Source organism: Coregonus clupeaformis, chromosome 10 (assembly GCF_020615455.1).
Source record: "Coregonus clupeaformis isolate EN_2021a chromosome 10, ASM2061545v1, whole genome shotgun sequence".
In the NCBI taxonomy this organism is placed as follows: domain Eukaryota; kingdom Metazoa; phylum Chordata; class Actinopteri; order Salmoniformes; family Salmonidae; genus Coregonus; species Coregonus clupeaformis.
The window spans coordinates 32,438,496-32,463,630 of record NC_059201.1 but is presented as its reverse complement, the minus strand read 5'-3'; the positions used below and the strand labels follow the sequence as shown (position 1 = coordinate 32,463,630).

At 44.9% G+C, this 25,135-nt stretch overlaps 1 protein-coding gene across 8 annotated transcripts in view; it reads left to right on the top strand.

Moving 5' to 3' along the window:
- Window positions 1–25,135, top strand: part of LOC121575032 (inositol 1,4,5-trisphosphate receptor type 1) — a 145,767-nt gene that overhangs the window by 58,655 nt on the left and 61,977 nt on the right. For 5 of the 8 annotated variants that reach the window (XM_041887806.1, XM_041887805.1, XM_041887804.1 and 2 more), the window contains exons 39-44: window positions 926–1,037; window positions 1,790–1,825; window positions 8,189–8,230; window positions 9,181–9,228; window positions 16,811–16,940; window positions 19,841–20,028. In XM_041887806.1, the coding sequence (XP_041743740.1) occupies window positions 926–1,037; window positions 1,790–1,825; window positions 8,189–8,230; window positions 9,181–9,228; window positions 16,811–16,940; window positions 19,841–20,028 (556 nt within the window). The remainder of the gene's footprint in view (window positions 1–925; window positions 1,038–1,789; window positions 1,826–8,188; window positions 8,231–9,180; window positions 9,229–16,810; window positions 16,941–19,840; window positions 20,029–25,135) is intronic. The other 3 variants (XM_041887810.1, XM_041887809.1, XM_041887807.1) reach the window with 1 other exon arrangement.

Sequence of the window (25,135 nt, the reverse complement as noted above, 5' to 3'; positions counted from 1 at the left end):
GTACCTGTTGTACTGTATCTAGAGTTGGGACACATTTCCCATGTAAGTGTACACAGTAACTGAATTCATAATTGAGCAGGGCGTGCCGCTCCAAACAGGCTAAGTACGGTAGTGACCCAGGGCTTTGTTTTCACATGTCCTACCCTGAGCCTGCTGGAGCTCTGGCTCCCTCAAACAGTGCTCCCTCCCTCCCTCCCAGCCTGCCTTCCACACACAGGCCAGGCCACTCCTGTGTGTGTTGTGCTTGATAAGGGCTGAGATTGGAAAATAGGGCGTGAGTGTGGGTGTCTGTGCTCTTTGAACAGGTGCCGGCTCAGGGATTAGCCTACTGTAAAGGGCCGCAGGGAGGGGGGATTCATGTGTGGAGTAGCACGTGAGACACCACCAGTTCACACTGATTCAGGACACTGACTTACAGTACAAAGGCAATACAGTACAGTACTAGCCGCAATGTGTAGAATACAATGGGACCTTTATGGAAAGCCTGTATGCCAGGAGGAGATTAGGTCTACAGGAAGAGATTGGGTCTACTGGTTTTCATTGAAGCTTCAGCACATAACTCGTATACAGGATTGATAATTTGGACTGAAAGGCTCCTAACCACGAATACAGTAAAACACAGCACCTGATTGACAGCTCTAAGACCCACGTGAGGTCAATCTCTAGCCAACCATTTTACACGTGAGGTCAATCTCTACCCAAACATTTACACCCAATAATAAATGAAGCCAATCAATTAGGATTATGTCAAGAAGACATTTACCCTCATCTCTAAACTACAAGCTTAACAGTAATTACTGTAGTAGAAGCTCTCTGAAATCAGGGTTTGTTACCATTGAAGTGTTTTTGTTGTTGTTGTGGTATACAGTTCTGTACAGTGCAGTATGTGTGATCCACATGTCCCTGTCCTCTGACCTCTGACCAGGCTCATCAAACACACCAAGCAGCTGCTGGAGGAGAACGAGGAGCGGCTGTGTATCAAGGTGCTGCAGACTCTGAGGGAGATGATGACCAAAGACCGTGGCTATGGGGAGAAGGTAGCTACCTACACTAATATGGCCCTTTTTACCACCTCACAATACTCACCTGGTTCTCTCTACACTGGGGTTTATCATGAGAGGAAACAGAGTGCTGCTAGGAGGCCTAGTATTCTGTAGCTCTTTGCAGAGGTCAGTGCAGAGGTCAGTGCAGAGGTCAGGGGTTAAGAGCAAAGATGGAGTTGGAGGTTCAGTTTTCCTCTGCTGCCCTGTGCCCTCCCCCAGATGATACTGGGTGTACATCAGGTCTGTGATGGATGGGATGAGTCTTTTGGTTTGGTTTATAACCTACAGTAGCAGTTGCCCTTCTGCAGGAATAAGATGCCAAGGGTGTGTGTATACGGTATCCTCCATGCTATTCATAATCACACACTGAGACATGCATAAACAACAACAGATCAGCGTCCCTCTGAAAATGACGTGTCCATGTCTGGCTGTTGGGGATAGATAATGTACACACGTTAACAGTACCAGCATGCTCTAATTTAACTTAAACACTAATACACCATAAACACTAATACACCATTTATGTGCCAATGACTCTCTGTACTAATCTCTGAATAAAGCCCTTTGTTCTCTCTGCTGTTCTGTTGATACTGACCACTGCTTTGAGATGTAGTAACCTGCGTGTTTTTACTAACTGGTTAACTGACATGGTGTGTGTTTCTGACCGACTGTTTGTCTGTTTCCAGCTGCCTCCCCTCTTCCTAACCCAGCTCTACTAACTCTGCCTCAATACTCTTCTCTTCCAGCACATTGCCTTTGATGATGAGATGGATGTGGCTGAGGTTGATAATTTTCCTTCTTTCGTTTGATTTCTGTCTCATGCTAGTGGTGTAGCTAGATGCGCCTGTGCAAGAAGTTTTGCTGTCTTATGTGCTGCTGACCCCAGTGAACTCTTCCCCATGCTCTCTCTGTGCCTGTCAGAGTAGCTGCCAGTTGCCGTGTGTTGTACTGTGTAACTGTGCCACCACTAGCATGCTAAGCACTGTCTGGTACTGTTGCAAGCTTGCCATACTGCTATGTGTCTTTATTGTAGTCATCTGCTTGAAGTTTAGTTGCTGGTCGTGGTGTACTGAGAGGCACACTTATATTGTATGAGTGTGTCAGAGGTAGTGTGTCTTTTCAGACTGGACTTGCACATTGTGAATCTTTTATTTTAGGAAAACGTGCACACAGAGTGTAATGACAGACCACAACGCACAATTTCAAAACGAATCTACATGTCAGTGGATGTAGCCATTTAGGACATAAAAACTGGAACATGGTGATGGCGTTGTGGTTCAGTCATAATGATGTACTTACTAGCCCTAGCATCTTTGGAACTTCTGTGGTGAAATACCTAATGGTGCCATTCCTTTCACCATGTGTACATTGCATTTATTCATTTTTATTTTCTTGTTGTGTTCTATGCACTGTGTCACTTGACATTTCCAGTCATTTGCAGTGCTACGCCATATAGTATATTTATAAATCCTCTGAATGGGAAAAGTGGAGATATTTTATGTGCAAACTGCAAGCAACATTGAAACAAGTTAAATTCGGTTTGTAGCTTAATTCACCACTTTCTCCTCACAGAACTGAAGCTAGATAGAGTGGTAGTTTATCTGAATAGAGGCAGGATATGAAGAGCCAACGCCCAGGGTTTGGCTTGCGGGGGGAGCAGCGAGGGGGGGTGGGGCCAAGGGAGGGTTGGTATTGGGGTGTTGATCATACCCAGTCTCTCTTTGGAGGGGGGTCAGAGGGACTGGGGCAGGGTGGTTGCCCCTAAGCACCCCACCACCATTACCACAGCAGGTGTGTGAGTATTTATACACATGGAACTATCCCTTAAATGTAGTGGTGGAAACCAGATCATCCCCACATCCATAGAGGGTAGCGGAGTGTTCGTGTGCGCAGGTGTGCTTGCTTTGCACGTGTGTATTATATATGTACATCAGGGAGTGTGTCTGTGCGTGCCCTAGAGGAAGTGGAAACTGCAGATATCCTCTTTCTTCCCTTTCATCTTGTACTGCGTCTGTCAGGGGACTTTCAGAAAGCCTGGGGACAGTGCCATATGGGAGTGGCTAATGTGGCACCACATTCTGACTGATGTCATAGAACAGAACACCTCTCTTGCTCAGAAGTGGTTCTATTATTATTATTCCCCTTATCAACGTCAAAGCACCAGACTGTACAGGACACCCCATTGACCAAAGCCTACCTTGAGAAGGTATGACATTTAAGAGCACAGCCTTCAACCACAGATTGTATTGTTTTTTTTTAACCTTTTTAGAAGGTTTAGTATTAGTTGCAGTATTACTGTAGTTATCTTTTTGGTCACAACAACATCTAGTCACAACTTTTATTGTCCAGTAAATGAGCACGTGTACAATAAAGTAATGAGTTACAGCAGTAGAAACTAACTTCCTTTCAGAAAAAAAGGAAAGCAAACAAGGGAGTGAGAGAGAGACTGATAAGAAGGAGAGGTAAACACAGATATCAGTTACGCTGACCGTTGGAGAGAATGACCGTTGGAGAGTCTACGCTCTGAGCTGTATGTCTGCCAGGAGGTCACATGCTCACATGAGTGTCTTCTATCTCTATTTCCTCCCTCCATTCCTCACTCCATTCCTCCCTTCATTCCTTCCCTCAGTGTTATCCAGTGATGGAAATCCCCGGCTGCTTCCCCTCCTAAGAAAGGGAGCGAACAGATAGACTACTTCTTTGTTGTCTGAACAGACCCTTGCCATTCGTAGTGTCTGAAGAATGTGCACACCCCACCGACACATCCGGCACGTGCATGGACCCAGGAGGGGCCCCCTGTGGGACGCGGTGTCCCAGACCCAATGCTGATCCAAAGCCCACACTTCCCCTCCGCGGCAGAAACAGCAGCAGCAGCACTGGGCTGTCTGTCAGTTAGCTGTTAAATAAGCCCTGTGTTCAGCCTGCATCTCTGCTCTGCCCGGCATGCCAGCTCCTCTGTGGCGTACCCCGGCTACAGGAGAGGCCTGCCATATAGAACACTACTCTACCTATTCATCTGGGAAGCACTGGGTACTGTAGGGCTGATCATGTGTGTCTGTCTGTTTGTGTCTGTGTGTGTTGGTGTCAGGGGGGTGGGGATGATGCAATAGGATCAACAGAGAGCAGAGATATGGCTTTAGGTTGGCAATATGTTCTGTGCCTAAGGGGGGTTATTTCATGGAGATAATTTCTATGCAGTAGAGAGCACGGCGGTCTGTGTGTCTCTTTCACTCCCTTTCCTCACTGTGTGTGTCCGTGTCAGCTGATCGCTATAGTCTCATTATCCCTGGCAAACTCACTCTCTCTGTCCCCCTCTCTATTTCTCTCTCTCTACCAATCTTTTTCTCTCTTAGTCTCTCCCTCTTCTCTCCCCTCATGGCTGTTCTGCATCACTCAGTGCTGGTGTCCTCTCTGCCTCAGTATGTCCCTGCTTGTCCTCAGCTATCCTCAGAGCCGCTGCAGTGTATGTGAGGTGAGGGGACCCTGGTTGTTTCTCTGATCTCCTCCAACAGGGGGAACTATAGGCATTTCTGCTGGCCGTGCAGCTATGTCCCAGTTTCCATGTAGCCTGCCTTCGTCCTGCACGATTCTTGGGCTCCCGCCAGCTCTCAAGCAGTGGTTACATAAGAGCTAGTGTTATTTTTTCCCCTGGAATTCAGACTCTCTACTGATGTGACCTTCAGCAGTAATTGCCAGTAAAAGTGCAGCGGCGCTGTTTACTGAGAGACTGGCAGTGCCTCGTGTTGGGTGGCGCTGGGGCGAGCAAGGGAGCGGGGCAGGGGAGGGCAGGAATGTGGGGCACTGCACATCCTACACCTGTTAACTGTTTCAGAACCACTACTGGTCCAGGGAAGGCCACTGATGTAATGGTGTCAGACAAGAACAAAGGAAATCATCTCTCTGTCCTCCCCCCTTTATCCCCTATGATTATCCTCTCCCTCTATCTGCCTATCTCTAGGCTGTAATCTTCCATGCTAGGGGATATGAGGGGGATCAGCGGGGGATGGGGGCAGGGACAGGTAGTTGTTGCTGGGGTGCCGATGACCTGTCACTAGACGAAAGGCCAGGCAGGTTATATAAAACAGGAAGAAGGGGTTGGTGTGATTCTGACTCCAGACCTTTGAGGCACACCCTGAGACAAGTGTAGAGACCGGTGGAACCTCTGTGGTTGCTGAAATGTGGCAGTAACTTACAGATGACCTTATGTTTGTAGTGATTCAGCCCACTATGCCGCTATATAGTCGACGTCATACAGTCTGAGAAAACTTACCGGTAGAACCAATGTTGGCAGTCATGGGTCCAGCTGTCTAGGGCTGATGCCAGCAGTTCCATGGGGAAATTATGGGCGACCCTGCCCCAGTAACTGTGTGTTCAAGATGTCTCTAACGCCCAGGAAGCTCAGATTCAAACTCCCATTAGACATAATCCTAAGTGTTTGAATGTCAAAATACATTCGTTACTCACCAAATATGGAGTTTTGCTGAGCAACTATCTTCATTTACTCTATTTACGCCCGGTATGTACTTCTAAAAAAGGTATAAATAAAAATGTACAAGCAACCGAAAAAATTGCTCTACGGCACCTCAAATGAATTGAGCTGTTGAAGACTTCTGACCTGTGCGTGCTTGTATATGTTTATTTAGACCTTTTTTAGAAGTACAGACCGGCCGTAATGGGAGTATATGACGATAGTTGCTCAGCAAAACTCACATATTCGGTGAGTAACTCATGTATTTTGACATTATAACGCTTGCAGAGCTGTCTAATTGGAGTTTGAATCGGAGCTTCCTGGGCGTTTTAGAGGAGGCACGTCATACTCATCTCTAACACAGATACTGGGGCAGGTTGACCCCAGCCTTCAGCTCACTGGAACATGGAAGACCAATCGGTTCCGATGAGGACCGGAATGATTGTCATTCTCCACCACTCAAAATGTTGACGAATGGGAAATGCACTTGAAATTAACTCTATGACGTTGTGCTTTAATTGAATTAGACACCTTTGAGCCTTGTTTGCATGCATCATCCTTTTTCCTGTGGATATTCCTGATGTTTTATGTAAAGAGGGGCCTGATGATGGGACATTCTTGTCTAGTCTCACAATTACTCAGTCAGCATGACTGGGTTACTGGGGCAGAGTCAACCCCACTGTGGTCTTTCTATCTGTCTCTCTGCCTTTTCACTTTGCACCATTTCAATGTACCACATGCGTCTACTCAGTCTCTCTCCTTCTAAAGGTTCTTTTTAACAAGGTGTTCAAGCAAGCATTTCATATTAGCAGTCAGCCACGGAAAATAAAATGTATATTTTCTTCTTGATCGCTTTGCCAAACATTGACTATGAGTCTCAGCTGAGGTGTTAGTTTTTATTATTTGTGATGTTTGTAATCATGCATCATGTTGTTTTAATTTGCATGTATTATTATGCACTGTATCACTAATACACTATATATATAAAAAGTATGTGGACACCCGTTCAAATTAGTGGATTCGGCTATTTCAGCCACACCCGTTGTTGACAGGTGTATAAAATCTCGCACACAGCCATGCAATCTCCATAGAGAAACATTGGCAGTAGAAGGGCCTTACTGAAGAGCTCAGTGACTTTCATCGTGGCACCGTCATAGGATGCCACCTTTCCAACAAGTCAGTTTGTCATATTTCTGCCCTGCTAGAGCTGCCCCGGTCAACTGTAAGTGCTGTTATTGTGAAGCGGAAACGTCTAGGAGCAACAACGGCTCAGCCGCGAAATGGTAGGCCACACAAGCTCACAGAACGGGACAGCCGAGTGCTGAAGCGCGTAGCACGTAAAAATAGTCTGTCCTCGGTTGCAACACTCACTACCGAGTTCCAAACTGCCTCTGGAAGCAACGTCAGCACAAGAACTGTTCTTCAGGAGCTTCATGAAATGGGTTTCCATGGCCGAGCAGCCAAACACAAGCCTAAGATCACCATGCGTAATGCCAAGTGTCGGCAGGAGTGGCGTAAAGCTCGACGCCATTGGACTCTGGAGCAGTGGAAATGCGTTCTCTGGAGTGATGAATCGTGCTTCACCATCTGGCAGTCCGACGGACTAATCTAGGTTTGGTGGATGCCAGGAGAACGCTACCTGCCCGAATGCATAGTGCCAACTGTAAAGTTTGGTGGACGAGGAATAATAGTATGGGGCTGTTTTTCATGGTTCGGGCTAGGCCCCTTAGTTCCAGTGAAGGGAAATCTTAACGCTACAGCATACAATGACATTCTGGATCGGTGTGGAAGAACTTTACTGGCCTGCACAGAGCCCTGACCTCAAGCCCATCGAACACATTTGGGATGAATTGGAACGCCAACTGCGAGCCAGGCCTAGTCGCCCAACATCAGTGCCCGACCTCACTAATGCTCTTCTGGCTAAATGGAAGCAAGTACCTGTAGCAATGTTCCAACATCTAGTGGAAAGCCTTCCCAGAAGAGTGGAGGCTGTTATAGTAGCAAAGGGGGGACCTATTACATATTAATGCCCATGATTTTGGAATGAGATGTTCGACTAGCAGGTGTCCACATACTTTTGTTAATGTGGTGTACTTCCGTCATATCACTAAAAGCCATATCTGCAAGTCTGATTTGTCCTTTGTCCTTCAAGTCTGATTTGTCCTTAGTCCTTCATGTCCTTCATGTTAGAACATGACATTTCGAATCCTTTCACATAAACAACTAAACAGTACATTTGTTCTCCTATGTCAAGGTGTTAATTTTGCCATGCAAGCAACTGTGTGAAAGCATTGGCATGTGAACACAGGGAGCGTAGAATAGTGATGACACAGACAAGTGCTCCAATAACAGCAGAAACTTAGCATAGATACGTTAGATAAGGGCATGTTTGTTGTCCCCTTGCTTCTCCGCGGCTGGCTATGAGTCATGCGGTTTTATTACTGTCGGGCACATTACAGGACAACCGATGAACTGTAACCTGCCAGACGGGCAGGGAGCTTCTTTGCAAAGCGGGCATGGCCTTGCATCGGTCTGTTTGCATTGTGAGGCAGGTGACCTGAGAGCCTGAGGTTAATTTGCTCAGGGAGAGTTCTGCTCTTTGGAGCAACAACATGACTAACTGTGGTCTAACCCACATCTTGACTAACCCAGACCTTTTATCTATCTATCCAATCAGCTGGCCCCTCCGCCGGCTGAGCCTGAAGTTCCTGCTGCAGATGTGAGTTCAACGCCCATATTGGCCCTGGGCCTCAGCATATGGGTTGTTGTTGAATATACTGTAGATGGTAGATTGTCTATCCTCTACGTTGTGGTGGCCACATTCCATTACAGTAGTCATCACACCTCCCCGCGTCTTTCCTTTTTCAGGGCCGACTCACAAAAACACACTTAACACACTCCAATGTTTCCAGCCTGTGGATTTTTTATAATACTGTGAACTGACACGTTTGTCCCTCTCTCCCTCCCTCTGTTCATCCCTCCATCCCGCCATAGGTTTTTGAGTGAAGTCCAGTTTCCTGACTTTCTTTCTGCAGGGTTTTGGAACTGCGCGCTGGGTGTTTTTCAATGGCAGATGGGAACATGGGTTTACACTGTGTTCGTAGTGCTAATAGCACACTACACTGGCTCCATTATGTAACGTGGATAGGGCTGGGTTTTTTCCTCATGGCTTGAGTTGTGTTTCTGCCCCTGGCAGCTTCTCGCTACCATACGTAATTAACATGGTTTCATTTGTGCGACGACTGCAAAGTAACAAGGTAGTCACTCTGAGCTGTACAGTTTATTGGTTGAAATTACCCAACATCAAAGGAGTGAGCAGCAACGTTTAAGCCTTGTTTAACATTGTCGACTTAAGTGTTTCAAATGAAAAGCGATCCTTAGATAAGGGTTTTAAATTAATGGCCTTTTGTTCCGGCAGCAAGCCACCTTATGTTATTAGTATTTTTTCAGACTCTAAGCCTGCATGGTTACGTTCCTACCCCACATCCACCCCAACACACCTCCCACCTTTTCTCTGTTAACTGCATGATATCATTTGGCACAGTTCCCTGCATGTCAGGAAAGTGACTAATGTGCACAGTATTAACACCCCTCTTTTGTTTTGTTTTTGTTTTCCCTAATTTCCTTTTTGGACTTGATTTGCTTTCTGCTAACTCACCTCACCCTCAGGAGCTTGACCCCAACCAGCCCCTGAAGCAACTGGAGGACCAGAGGAGGGTAGGTACAGTCCGGTCTGATCCTGTCCGGTCCAGTGTGTGTCCCCCCCCTCCTCTCTGGCCCACCCTGGCTGGGCTGGTTGTCCTGATGCACCACTCTGCCCTAGCCTGCAGCCACGCTGCTTCCATAGCATGCCCACCTACTCACAGGGTTACCCCACTACTAACTAACTGGCCACTGGGTGTGGGTGTCAATGGGTTTCAGGAGGAATATACAAAACTGATATGTATAAATATGAATTGGAACATTCCGAGGCTCATGCAATACCAGGTATCGATGGAACTGCAGTTTGGATGTAAGATATCTAAATAACAGGAGGTTGGGCTGCAGTAAACCCCAGCGGGGTCAAGTTATGAGGCCTCTAGGCATCCAGATGCCGTGAGATGTGCGTTATGAGTGGGGTCTTTAAACAGGCTGACTCAGCAGGGCAGGAAGTCAGAGGTGAAGGAGAGAGAAGGTATGTGTTCTTTTGAGAGTCACTGCCAGGCTAAGCTATATGGAATTGTTTTAAGAAGGTCATACCAAGGATCATTTAACTATTTGATTTAGAATTTTAAGACCCATTTGAAGTATCAAAAAAATATATTTAAAAAATATTTGATGAGAATGTTAAGTTGGCCTTACTGCTATTTGCCCATGCAAATGCATTGAATAACAGATTCACTACATGGAACAACAGATAGTCCCAAAAGAAAATCAAAAGGAAGATAGTTCTGAAGTGTCTGTCCTATATCTGAGAGATACAGTGCCTTGCAAAAGTATTCATCCCCCTTGGCATTTTTCCTATTTTGTTGCATTACAACCTGTAATTTAAATGTATTTTTATACATGTAATGGACATACACAAAATAGTCCAAATTGGTGAAGTGAAATGAAAAAAACTACTTATTTCAAAGAATTCTAAAATATAAATAACGGAAAAGTGGTGTGTGCATATGTATTCACCCCCTTTGCTATGAAGCCCCTAAATAAGATCTGGTGCAACCAATTAACTTCAAAAGTCACAATTAGTTAAATAAAGTCCACCTGTGTGGAAAAAAAACTATTTGATCCCCTGCTGATTTTGTACGTTTGCCAACTGACAAAGAAATGATCAGTCTATAATTTTAATGGTAGGTTTATTTGAACAGTGAGAGACAGAATAACAACAACAAAATCCAGAAAAATGCATGTCAAAAATGTTATAAATTGATTTGCATTTTAATGAGGGAAATAAGTATTTGACCCCTCTGCAAAACATGTCTTAGTACTTGGTGGCAAAACCCTTGTTGGCAATCACAGAGGTCAGACGTTTCTTGTAGTTGGCCACCAGGTTTGCACACATCTCAGGAGGGATTTTGTCCCACTCCTCTTTGCAGATATTCTCCAAGTCATTAAGGTTTCGAGGCTGATGTTTGCCAACTCGAACCTTCAGCTCCCTCCACAGATTTTCTATGGGATTAAGAAATCCCATTAAGGCCACTCCAGGACCTTAATGTGCTTCTTCTTGAGCCACTCCTTTGTTGCCTTGGCTGTGTGTTTTGGGTCATTGTCATGCTGGAATACCCATCCACGACCCATTTTCAATGCCCTGGCTGAGGGAAGGAGGTTCTCACCCAAGATTTGACAGGATTTCAGCCCTTCACGGCGTAGTGTGTTACCAATTGTTTTCTTGGTGACTATGGTCCCAGCTGCCTTGAGATCATTGACAAGATCCTCCCGTGTAGTTCTGGGCTGATTCCTCACCGTGCTCATGATCATTGCAACTCCACGAGGTGAGATCTTGTATGGAGCCCCAGGCTGAGGGAGATTGACAGTTATTTTGTGTTTCTTCCATTTGCGAATAATCGCACCAACTGTTGTCACCTTCTCACCAAGCTGCTTGGCGATGGTCCCATTCCAGGCTTGTGTAGGTCTACAATCTTGTCCCTGACATCCTTGGAGAGCTCTTTGGTCTTGGCCATGGTGGAGAATTTGGAATCTGATTGATTGCTTCTGTGGACAGGTGTCTTTTATACAGGTAACACACTGAGATTAGGAGCACTCCCTTTAAGAGTGTGCTCCTAATCTCAGCTCGTTACCTGTATAAAAGACACCTGGGAGCCAGAAATCTTTCTGATTGAGAGGGGGTCAATACTTATTTCCCTCATTAAAATGCAAATCAATTTATAACATTTTTGACATGTGTTTTTCTGGATTTTTTTGTTATTTTTCTGTCTCTCACTGTTCAAATAAACCTACCATTAAAATTATAGACTGATCATTTCTTTGTCAGTGGGCAAACATACAAAATCAGCAGGGGTTCAAATACTTTTTTCCCTCACTGTAAGTGTAACATGATCTGTCACATGAACTCAGTATATATACACCTGTTCTGAAAAGCCCCAGAGTCTGCAACACAACTAAGCAAGAGGCACCACCAAGCAAGTGGCACCATGAAGACCAAGGAGCTCTCCAAACAGGTCAGGGACAAAGTTGTGGAGAAGTACAGATCAAGGTTGGGTTATAAAAAAATATCAGAAACTTTGAACATCCCACAGAGCACCATTTAAATCCATTATTAAAAAATTGAAAGAAATGGCACTACAACAAAACTGCCAAGAGATGGTCGCCCACCAAAACTCACGGACCAGGCAAGGAGGGCATTAATCAGAGAGGCAACAAAGAGACCAAAGATAACCCTGAAGGAGCTGCAAAGCTCCACAGCGGAGATTGGAGTATCTCTCCATAGGACCACTTTAAGCCGTACACTCCACAGAGCTGGGCTTTACAGAAGAGTGGCCAGAAAAAAGCCATTGCTTATTTTTTTCTTTAAACAAACACGTTTGGTGCTCGCCAAAAGCCATGTGGGAGACTGCCCAAACATATGGAAGAAGGTACTCTGGTCAGATGAGACAAAAATTGAGCTTTTTGGCCATCAAGAAAAATGCTATGTCTGCCGCAAACCCAACACCTCTCATCACCATGAGAAAACCAACAGTGAAGCATGGTGGTGGCAGCATCATGCTGTGGGGATGTTTTTCATCTGCAGGGACTGGGAAACTGGTCAGAATTGAAGGAATGATGGATGGCGCTAAATACAGGGAAATTCTTGAGGGAAACCTTTTTCAGTCTTCCAGAGATTTGAGACTGGGACGGAGGTTCACCATCCAGCAGGACAATGACACTAAGCATACTGCTAAAGCAACATTCGAGTGTTTTAAGGGGAAACATTTAAATGTCTTTGAATAGCCTAGTCAAAGCCCTCAATCCAATTGAGAATCTGTGGTATGACTTAAAGTTTGCTGTACACCAGCGGAACCCATCCAACTTGATGGAGCTGGAGCAGTTTTGCCTTGAAGAATGGGCAAAAATCCCAGTAGCTTATAGAGACATACATTTTAGTCATTTAGCAGACGCTCTTATCCAGAGTGACTTACAGTTAATGAGTGCATACATTTTCATACTGCCCCCCCGTGGGAAACGAACCCACATCCCTGGCGTTGCAAGCGCCATGCTCTACCAACTGAGCTACACGGGGCCCAAGAGACTTGCAGCTGTAATTGCTGAAAAAGGTGGCTCTACAAAGTATTGACTTTAGGGGGGTGAATAGTTACAGTGGGGAAAAAAGTATTTAGTCAGCCACCAATTGTGCAAGTTCTCCCACTTAAAAAGATGAGAGGCCTGTAATTTTCATCATAGGTACACGTCAACTATGACAGACAAATTGAGAATTTTTTTCTCCAGAAAATCACATTGTAGGATTTTTAATGAATTTATTTGCGAATTATGGTGGAAAATAAGTATTTGGTCACCTACAAACAAGCAAGATTTCTGGCTCTCACAGACCTGTAACTTCTTCTTTAAGAGGCTCCTCTGTCCTCCACTCGTTACCTGTATTAATGGCACCTGTTTGAACTTGTTATCAGTATAAAAGACACCTGTCCACAACCTCAAACAGTCACACTCCAAACACCACTATGGCCAAGACCAAAGAGCTGTCAAAGGACACCAGAAACAAAATTGTAGACCTGCACCAGGCTGGGAAGACTGAATCTGCAATAGGTAAGCAGCTTGGTTTGAAGAAATCAACTGTGGGAGCAATTATTAGGAAATGGAAGACATAAAAGACCACTGATAATCTCCCTCGATCTGGGGCTCCACGCAAGATCTCACCCCGTGGGGTCAAAATGATCACAAGAACGGTGAGCAAAAATCCCAGAACCACACGGGGGGACCTAGTGAATGACCTGCAGAGAGCTGGGACCAAAGTAACAAAGCCTACCATCAGTAACACACTACGCCGCCAGGGACTCAAATCCTGCAGTGCCAGACGTGTCCCCCTGCTTAAGCCAGTGCATGTCCAGGCCCGTCTGAAGTTTGCTAGAGTGCATTTGGATGATCCAGAAGAGGATTGGGAGAATGTCATATGGTCAGATGAAACCAAAATATAACTTTTTGGTAAAAACTCAACTCGTCGTGTTTGGAGGACAAAGAATGCTGAGTTGCATCCAAAGAACACCATACCTACTGTGAAGCATGGGGGTGGAAACATCATGCTTTGGCTGTTTTTCTGCAAAGGGACCAGGACGACTGATCCGTGTAAAGGAAAGAATGAATGGGGCCATGTATCGTGAGATTTTGAGTGAACCTCCTTCCATCAGCAAGGGCATTGAAGATGAAACGTGGCTGGGTCTTTCAGCATGACAATGATCCCAAACACACCGCCCGGGCAAACGAAGGAGTGGCTTCGTAAGAAGCATTTCAAGGTCCTGGAGTGGCCTAGCCAGTCTCCAGATCTCAACCCCATAGAAAATCTTTGGAGGGAGTTGAAAGTCCGTGTTGCCCAGCGACAGCCCCAAAACATCACTGCTCTAGAGGAGATCTGCATGGAGGAATGGGCCAAAATACCAGCAACAGTGTGTGAAAACTTTGTGAAGACTAACAGAAAACGTTTGACCTGTGTCATTGCCAACAAAGGGTATATAACAAAGTATTGAGAAACTTTTGTTATTGACCAAATACTTCTTTTCCACCATAATTTGCAAATAAATTCATAAAAAATCCTACAATGTGATTTTCTGGAGAAAAAAATTCTCATTTGGTCTGTCATAGTTGACGTGTACCTATGATGAAAATTACAGGCCTCTCTCATCTTTTTAAGTGGGAGAACTTGCACAATTGGTGGCTGACTAAATACTTTTTTTCCCCACTGTATGTACGCTCCAGTTTTCTGTTTTTTTGTCTTATTTTTTGTTTGTTTCACAGTAAAAAATATGTTGCATCTTCAAAGTGGTAGGCATGTTGTGTAAATCAAATGATACAACCCCCCAAAATCAATTTAAATCCAGGTTGTAAGGCAACAAAATAGGAAAGATGCCAAGGGGGAGAATACTTTCGCAAGCCACAGTATAAGGTAGATCAATAATATATATATATATATATATATATATATATATATATATATATTTTTACATGTATTTAACCCCTTATTTTTGGCACTAATCAGTCTCCATACTGTATATACTTCCATTAATTTGTTCAACTGGTACCGGGGGACTTCAGACAAGTCTTGTGAGGTATCCTAGAGAAAAACAACCGACATGTACAGTTGAAGTCGGAAGTTTACATACACCATAGCCAAATACATTTAAACTCAGTTTTTCACAATTACTGACATTTAATTCTAGTAAAAATTCCCTGTCTTAGGTCAGTTAGGATCACCACTTTATTTTAAGAATGTGAAATGTCAGAATAATAGCAGAGTGATTTATTTAAGCTTTTATTTCTTTCATCACATTCCCAGTGGGTCAGAAGTTTACATACACTCAATTAGTATTTGGTAGCATTGCCTTTAAATTGTTTAACTTGGGTCAAGCTTCCCACAATAAGTTGGGTGAATTTTGGCCCATTCCTCCTGACAGAGCTGGTGTAACTGAGTGAGGTTTGTAAGGCTTCCTTGCTCGCACACGCTTTTTCAGTTCTGCCCACAAATGTTCTATAGGATTGAGGCCAGGGCTTTCTGATGGCCACTCCAATACCTTGACATTGTTGTCCTTAAGCCATTTTGCCACAACTTTGGAAGTATGCTTGAGTTCATTGTCCATTTGGAAGAGCCATTTGCGACCAAGCTTTAACTTCCTGACTGATGTCTTGAGATGTTGCTTCAATATATCCACATCATTTTCCTTCCTCATGATGCCATCTATTTTGTGAACTGCAGCAAGGCACCCCCACAGCATGATGCTGCCACCCCCGTGCTTCACGGTTGGAATGGTGTTCTTCAGCTTGCAAGTTCCCCCTTTTTCCTCCAAACATAACGATGGTCATTATGGCCAAACAGTTCTATTTTTGTTTCATCAGACCAGAGGACATTTCTCCGAAAAGTACGATCTTTGTCCCCATGTGCAGTTGCGAACCGTAGTCTGGCTTTTTTATGGCGGTTTTGGAGCAGTGGCTTCTTCCTTGCTGAGCGACCTTTCAGGTTATGTCGATATAGGACTCGTTTTACTGTGAATATAGATACTTTTGTACCTTTTTCCTCCAGCATCATCACAAGGTCCTTTGCTGTTGTTCTGGGATTGAGTTGCACTTTTCGCACCAAAGTATGTTAATCTCTAGGAGACAGAACGCGTCTCCTTCCTGAGCGGTATGAAGGCTGCGTGGTCCCTTGGTGTTTACACTTGCGTACTATTGTTTGTACTGATGAACGTGGTACCTTCAGGCTTTTGGAAATTGCTCCCAAGGATGAACCAGACTTGTGGTGGTCTACAATTTTTTTTCTGAGGTCTTGGCTGATTTCTTTAGATTTTCCCATGATGTCAAGCAAAAATGCACTGAGTTTGAAGGTAGGCCTTGAAATACATCCACAGGTACACCTCCAATTGACTCAAATGCCTATCAGAAGCTTCTAAAGCCATGACATCATTTTCTGGAATTTTCCAAGCTGTTTAAAGGCACAGTCAACTTATTGTATGTAAACTTCTGACCCACTGGAATTGTGATACAGTGAATTATAAGTGAAATAAACAATTGTTGGAAAAATTACTTGTGTCATGCACAAAGTAGATGTCCCAACCGACTTGCCAAAATTATAGTTTGTTAACAAGAAATGTTTGGAGTGGTTGAAAAACAAGTTTTAATGACTCCAACCTGAGTGTATGTAAACTTCTGACTTCAATTGTACGTGTTCGTGAGAGTCTCACCTTTCCACAGAGGGGTCATATTAGTATGTAGCCCAACTGTTCGGCCACTACTGTCAGAAGTTGGCAGATCGGCTGTACCGACTTGAGATGAGTCCCAAGAACTTGTGGAGCAAAACAGAGAACACCATCGTGTTCGTGACCGTCTCATCTTTCCATAGAGGGGTCATAATAGTTTGTAGGCCAAATCGTTCAGACGCTCTAGCTCTTTCACCTTTCACCACAGATGCGGAAGTGGTGCGGTGGATTGAGACGCATCCAATGCAAAAACAAAAAGATATCTCTAGCTTAAACTGACAGATTTTAATGGGGATTTTTTTTTATGCTAATTTGATTTCCACGGGGGCGCAGAAATCGACTCTAGGGTTTATCTCATGATGATGATGTAGGCTCCATCCTCTGACATCACCTCTTTCCACCAGGGTGAAGCCCTGAGGCAGATTCTGGTGAATCGTTACTATGGGAACATCAAGCCTGCGGCCAGAAGAGACAGTGTGACGACGTTCATCAATGGTCCTGTCCCCCCTGGAACAGAAGGGAAACTTCGAGCAGGTACCTGTCTGTCTCTGTATCTCTGTGTCACTCTGTATCTGTTTGTCTGAACTGGCTGACATATACAGTGGGGTCCGGAATTATTGGATCCCTTGATAAAGATGAGAAAAAAAATACTATAAAATAAATAACACAAATACTGAACTACAGGTAACTGACAATATAAAGGAAACACTTGAGTAAATGATGGATACAAAGGATATTGAAAGCAGGTGCTTCCACACAGGTGAGATTCTTGAGTTAATTAAACAATTAACATCCCATCATGCTGGGCAGGCCATTATTTTGGCTACCATGTCTATGCCCCCACAGGATGAAAATGCCCCCATCCACAGGGCACGAGTGGTCACTGAATGGTTTGATGAGCATGAAAACGATGTAAACTATATTCCATGGCAGCCTCGGTCACCAGATCTAAACCCAATTGAACACTTGTGGGAGATTCTGGAGCGCCGCTGAGAGCGTTTTCCACCACCATCAACAATTATGGAATTTCTTGTAGAAGAATGGTGTTGCATCCCTCTAATAGAGTTCCAGACACTTGTAGAATCAATGCCAAATTGCATTAAAGCTGTTCTGGCTCGTGGTGGCCTAACGCCCTATTACGACATTTTATGTTGGTGTTTCCTATATTTTGGCAGTTAAAAATGCAATTATTTTGGGGCCTCCCGAGTGGCGCAGCGGTCTATGCCACTGCGTCGCATTGCTTGAGGCGTCACCACAGACCCGGGTTCGACCCAGCGTCGTCCGGGTTAGGGGAGGCTTTACTTGGCTTATCGTGCTCTAGCAACTCCTTGTGCCGGGCAGGGCGCCTGCAGGCTGTTTCCTCTGACACATTGGTGCGGCTGGCTTCCGGGTTAAGCAGGCGGGTGTTAAGAAGCGCGGTTAGACAGTTCATGTTTCGGAGGACGCATGACTCGACCTTCACCTTTCCCGATCCCGTTGGGGAGTTGCAGCGATTAGACAAGATCGCAATTGGATATCACGAAATTGGGGGTAAAAAATAAATTATTATTTTATACTAATACAATTGATCAGAGAAATATATTTTGTTTAACAAGTAATAAAACAAAATCTGAAAAAGATCAGGGTCAAAATTAATACTCCAGCAGCCTCCCCTTGCAAGGATAACGACACTGAGCCATTTTCTAAAATGTTTTATGAGATTGAAGAACTCATTGGGAGGGAGAACACATTGTTCTTTCGAAGGCCAAACCCACCATTGGTGTCCGTGGCCAAAGATATCTATTTTCATGTCATCTGACCATAGCTCCGCCTGGAGTTTACAACTGCTTTGGCATGTGAAACGAAAATAGAGGTCTTTCCCACACCAGCAGTTGGTTTGGCCTTCGAAAGAACAATGCATGTGCAAAAAATATTTAATCCCTACTGTAAAATATGGTGGTGGATCTTTGATGTTATGGGGCTATTTTTCTTCTACTGGTACTGGGGGCTTTATTAAGGTCAACGGCATCATGAACTTTACCAAGTATCTGGTTGCCTCTGCCAGGAGGCTGAAACTTGGCCGGAAGTGGATCTTCCAGATAGACAATAACCCCATGCACACATCAAAAACCATAAAGAAATGGTTAATTGACAAAAAGTATATATTTTGCAATGGCCTTCTTAGTCTCTGGACTTGAACTAAATTGAAAACCTGTGGTTTGACTTGAAGAGGGCAGTCCATAAGCACAGTCGAAGGATGTCAAGGATCTGGAAAGTATCTGTATGGAGGAATGGTCTAAGACCCCTCCCAATGTGTTCTCTAATCTCATAAAACATTTTAGAAAAAGGCTCAGTGTTGTTACCCTCGCAAGGGGAGGGTGCTGGAGTATTGAAAACAAGGGGATCCAATCATTTTGACCACTATCTTTTTGAGATTGTATTTTTTACTTGTTAAACAAAATATTTTTCTCTGTGCAATTGTGTATATATATATATATATATATATATATTGTATACAATATAGCTCATCTTTATCAAGGGACCCCACTGTACATCTCAATACCTCAGAGTATTAAAGCATGTTGAAGTGGTCCAGACTCTAATCAGGGTGATGAGTCATGGTTGGTCTCTTCTCCATGCCTGGAGAATAGGAATGAGTTCCTTCCTGTTCACGCTCCTGTCTGCCTGCCTGCCCACCCATGTCCTCCATTAAGACTTTGGACCCAGGCTCTGTCCCTCAGCATTTGAGCAATCTCCTCTGACTGAGCCAAGCCGTGCTGTTGCCAGGCGACCAGAGAGACGGGCTCTAGATTATAATGTTTTGTGGAGTGTGGACACCTGCTCCCACAGCCAGAGAGTGGCCCTCTGGGTAACATTATCACACATCTGCTTCCTTGTGTGGCTGGAGCAGGTGTCCTCACTGGACAAGGCTAGCTAGTCTTAGCTAGGAAATACAGCTATTTTCAAGACATGGAATGATCTTCACTATACTTTTGGCATCCTGTTTTTGGTTTAGTTTAGAGATCATATCCATCAAGATTCATCTCATTAAATGATATAATAAGCAAATGATGCAGTGAATCAATGAACAGGAAAGAGACAGACGGATCTCTTTAATCTGCCCATCTGGCAATCCTCTTGAGTGAGGAAATCCCTGTGAGATGATGGAATTGTACTTTTACTCTCATTTACAGTGACAGGTTCTCCTGTATGTATGTCTTTCCTCCTTGTTCTGGCTCTTGATGGCACTCTCCCTGTCTCTCTCTCTCCCCGTCCCTCTCTCCCCGTCCCTCTCTCCCCGTCCCTCTCTCCCCGTCCCTCTCTCCCCGTCTCTCTCTCCCCGTCTCTCTCTCTCCCCGTCTCTCTCTCTCCCCGTCTCTCTCTCCCCGTCTCTCTCTCGCTCTCTCTCCCCGTCTCGCTCTCTCTCCCGTCTCTCTCTCCCTGTCCTTCCCCAGTGGTGAGTTCAGGGGCGGCCGCGGCCCGAGGGGAGCTGACCCTGCATGAGGTCCAGTGCCGTCTGGATAAAGAGGGTGCATCCGACCTGGTAATCGACCTCATCATGAATGCCACGAGCGACCGTATCTTCCAGGAGAGCATCCTATTGGCCATCGCCCTGCTGGAGGGCGGGAACACGGTCATCCAGGTGAGAGTTAACCCGTGCCAGGGGCACAATGTGATATGAGTAGAACATGTTAGAGAAGAGGTAGAGTGGGAGAGACTGGGCCCAGAGGAGGAGAGCAGGAAGTGGAGGCAGAGCAGGAACTAATGGTCTGTCTGCTGGGAGAGGTCCAAGCTCTGAGCTCTGAGTAGCTCCCCAATGCGTCACTACCTCCCCTCCTCTCAGCCAGCCAGAAGGGGTTGCTATGGCAACAAACCTAATTACTTCTCTGACTGCACAGCAAGGTTAAGAGAGGGACATGGGGAAAGTGGGGGGGAGCGGGGTGGCTGATTGTTGGGCAGTTACATTTTCTTACTTTGCGCCTGCGTTTTGTGTGTGTGTGTGTGTATGTTTATCTCTGTGTGAGCTAATGCATAAACAGGCCTGTTGCATAATAGGGCTTGTATTTGTATAGTGGTTTACCTGATGAACCTTGGCTTGGCTTCCCACAGCACAGGCAGTTTACTCAAAGGCCCTCACACATGACTCCTGTTACATAACCACAGCATGTCACTGGATGAATAATGCAGAGTCCACAGTGCCTTATTAACTGGGTCTCACTGTGCTGTCAGAACAAGGGAAGGTGTATAGAGGAGGAGCAGCCCTGGGAGCCCCAATGTTCCAGACAGACCAGACACCTGTAGAAAAGCCACACCCTAGTTTGTAGTCCTCCATCCCACTGTCTCACCTCACACAGATCCACATATCACACACATACACACCCAGGGCAGCTGTTTGTATGTAGATCTATGGAGTGTTGTGGTCAGGTTAGGGTTCAAAGGCCTCGTCAGGCCTGTGAGGTAGGCTACATGTCTTCCTCTTTTGCTGATAGTTGACAACAGTGCCATGAGTGTGTCTTTCTTTTGGCATCGTGGCGATGTTCCCTGTGAAGTTTGGGTTAATATTTGCAAAGTAATCTTTGTTGTGTGTGTGTGTGTTTGGTTGGTGGTTGCCAACCTCATGCAAGAGTGTTCATTGAGAAGAGTTTCTCACTGTAGTGTGGGTGTGTGTGAGAGTTGAGCAAGGGAATTACTGCCATTACTCATTGAGACTTCTATTGTAAGGGGATTGCTGGTCCTCATGCCTGCCTTTTTTAGTTAAAGCGTATTCGGTTATAATGTTTTAAAATCTAATTTACTCCCACTCTTAAGCACCATTATGCTATCCTTCACCCCGTCTGGGGCCTTGGAAAGGACCTCCCTGCAGGAAAGTATTACAGGTAGTAGTCAGGGAAAGAGATTGGCAGGATAATGTATTATTTGGAGGGGGTGGGGTTCTCTCATTGTAGCCAAGAAGCCTGCACAACTTCACACAGGGCTTCTCGTTTTCATAATCCCAGTTAGTTTTTTCGCTCTCAATTTGCAGGGGACAAGTGAGCTTTGTTGCAGGATCACGTATGGTTCTGAGTGAATCATGTCAGCAGTCGCATCACATTTCTGTCTCTTAAATAATGCTAGACCCGTCTTCAACGACAAAAAAGGCTCTTGTTGTCCAATTTTTTGTGGTAATCTTGGGCAGTCGCCGGGCCAACGGGAAAGAGGTAGGGAAGGAGTAGTAAGGGCCAGTAGTATGAAGGACGAAAGTGAAGGAGTTGAGGTGAGCTGCAGCCCTGAGCTGTATGTGCCAGCCCTGCAGGGGGAAAGAGGAAGTGTGTTAGTGAAAACAAAGAGAAATGGGCCAGGCCCTCTGCAGCCCTCTCCTCTGCATGCTCCCAACACTGGGGAGATTCACTTTCTTAATTAACATGCCCACTGATTATCTGCTCACCATACTAATGAGAACTGGCAATGGAGGCTCCTGCTGAAACATTACTCAGAGTTCTTACAAGATGGCTGACACTTACATGGCTTTTGTAGTTGGGCTTTAAGCCCAGCTGTAATTATGGCTTTCATTGTTTGTAATCCATTTGACTCCCCTTTTAGAAATGTTATGGGCAGTCAGTCACACCATTTTGTGAACATGAAACATGTTCTATGAGATAGTGTTTTAACCCCTTAATGCCCTTTTCAGGCTTTTCTCTCTCCTGGGAAGGAATTGGACAAATCGAACAGAAGAAGCGTCATAAGAAAGTCAGATTCATCTTTTTGCAGGTCTCCAGAATTTGTTAACATTATTATATTTATTTTATGTATTTATTTCAATTTGCACACAAGAACATATAAAATAATATGATACGAGTTTAAAAGGTAAATGAAAAGAGCATGTGCAGGAGAGGTAGAAAACCCAGAGGCGTGTCAGGCCCCTCCCCCTTTCAAATTGTTATAGAATCAAAACAAACAAAAAAAGTATCCTGATTTTTAAGACTAAGAAATAAGAGGACACTACTTTTACTTTGCGACCCAGGCAGGCTAAGGCTGTAGCATTGAGCCAACCAACCCACAGGAGCAAGGAAGCAGAGGCTTTGACTGTACATTGGCTACTGGTGGTCACCTGTATGGAGATATCAATCACCTGTGGCTACTCCAGTCCAGAGCCTTCTAGTCAATGTAAGGCTCTGCTCCAGCGTAGACATCCAGATAGGTCAGACAGTAGTGACTACTGCCAATTGGATTGTGACGCTGCTTGCTCTGTTTGGAAGGCTCTCTGACCCACGCTGGAAGTTGATGCCCACACTATTGGCTATTACAGCACTGGCAGTGTGCAGAACAGCCTGCAGGCTATGGTGAGGTCATTATGCTGTTTCAAGGGATAACTAACTTAATTCCTCCTCTGTAGAAACTGAAATTAGGTAATTGTTCAGTATTTGACTTGTTTTAATAGTCTGAATTGATTGTCCTTTGCACGATGAAACACTGTCTTATTATCAGTTCTCAAAGGCCTAACCAGCTTATGTTCTATTTTTAAAACCCTTCAGGCCTGTAGGTTCTAGAGAAAGGTATAAATAGAAATGTCAGAGGGAGAGGGGGCGTTGGACGGGAGGCTGGAAACTGACATCTCATTTTGATGATAATGATCGACTCTGCCTTCTGACTGACCTGTCATTTCATAGAGCTAGCAGGTCACGCCACACAAAAAAAGAGGAAGCTCACGCTGCCGCTGCTGGCACATGCGCAGATCAAATACACCGCTGGAACTCCGATTAAGGTGTTCCTAATACTTCAAAAGATTGCATAGAAATCCAGGTGTTTTAATCGGTGTATGCTGATTATGACTTTACGGCAATTAAGAGTAAAGTGTTTACATGACTAATGCCATACTCGGCCTACTGCCGTAATCAGTTTAATATTGTGTTATTAGTGTGCATGTAAACGTACTCACTGTTCCAAACTCTCCTGAACTCCCCCCTACAATTCCACCATGCTGATGGCAGTGGCTGGCAGGGGTTGTAATTGGATACTGGTTGGTTGATTTGTTTGTTTTTCTATCCTCTTATACTGTTTGTGACCGGGCCTTGTGAGAGAGTGGGTCTCGTTGGTTACTGGCTGGTGGGCACGGTACGGTGCAGGAGCCCTCCAATGATTACAGCCAGGGCTCTGTCGCTCACTGAGGAAGGGAGGGAGGGAGCGCGGGAGCCTGCAATATAAATAGAGCTTACATAACTGCCCCTTGTTGATGCCAAGAGCCAGCACAGCAGTGAAGGGAGAAAAATAACAAAGAGAAAGAGAGGAATGACCTTGTGTTTTTTTATAGAGGAGGCCCCTTTGCCCAACATTGGGGAGAGATGCCCGGGGCGGGGCCCAGACTACTGTATGTGATGGATAGCTCCACGGACGACAGGGACCTCGGGGGGCCTTTGATACAGAGAGCATAGTGCACCCAGTGGGCCCTGCAGGCAGGGTCTAATCTGTTGCAGAGAAAAGGATAAGCTGGTGGTTTCCTGGAAGAAGAAATCAGCAGGTTGATGGTGCATACCAAGGGCCCAGGGATAAATAAGCTCACCACCACAGCCATGCTGGTGTAAATTACACTTAGCAATGCACAAGTACTATCACCTAGTAAATGCTTCTTAATGCCTAGTCTACGCTCTTAGAAAAAAGGTTCCAAAAGGGTTATTCGGCTGTCCCCATAGGATAACCCTTTTTGGTTCCAGGTAGAACCCTTTTTGGTTCCAGGTAGAACCCTTTTGGGTTCCATGTAGAACCCTCTGTAGAAAGGGTCCTACCTGCAACCAAAAGGGTTCAACCTGCAACCAAAATGGGTTCTTCAAAGGGTTATCCTATGGGGACAGCTGAAGAACCCTTTAAGGTTCTAGATAGCACCTTTTTTTTTCAGAGTGTATAATGAAACCCTGCAATTTTCCCATAGAGAAAAATATTAATCTTCCCTCCATGTTGTGTTATTGTTGCAGACTATGACATTTTATTATGTACCCAAGATATACAGTGAGGGAAAAAAGTATTTGATCCCTTGCTGATTTTGTACGTTTGCCCACTGACAAAGAAATGATCAGTCTATAATTTTAATGGTAGGTTTATTTGAACAGTGAGAGACAGAATAACAAAACAAAAATCCAGAAAAAAGCATGTCAAAAATGTTATAAATTGATTTGCATTTTAATGAGGGAAATAAGCATTTGACCCCCTCTCAATCAGAAAGATTTCTGGCTCCCAGGTGTCTTTTATACAGGTAACGAGCTGAGATTAGGAGCACACTCTTAAAGGGAGTGCTCCTAATCTCAGTTTGTTACCTGTATAAAAGACACCTGTCCACAGAAGCAATCAATCAATCAGATTCCAAACTCTCCACCATGGCCAAGACCAAAGAGCTCTCCAAGGATGTCAGGGACAAGATTGTAGTCCGACACAAGGCTGGAATGGGCTACAAGACCATCGCCAAGCAGTTTGGTGAGAAGGTGACAACAGTTGGTGCGATTATTTGCAAATGGAAGATACACAAAATAACTGTCAATCTCCCTCGGCCTGGGGCGCCATGCAAGATCTCACCTCGTGGAGTTGCAATGATCATGAGAACGGTGAGGAATCAGCCCAGAACTACACAGGAGGATCTTGTCAATGATCTCAAGGCAGCTGGGACCATAGCACCAAGAAAACAATTGGTAACACACTACGCCGTGAAGGACTGAAATCCTGCAGCGCCCGCAAGGTCCCCCTGCTCAAGAAAGCACATATACAGGGCCGTCTGAAGTTTGCCA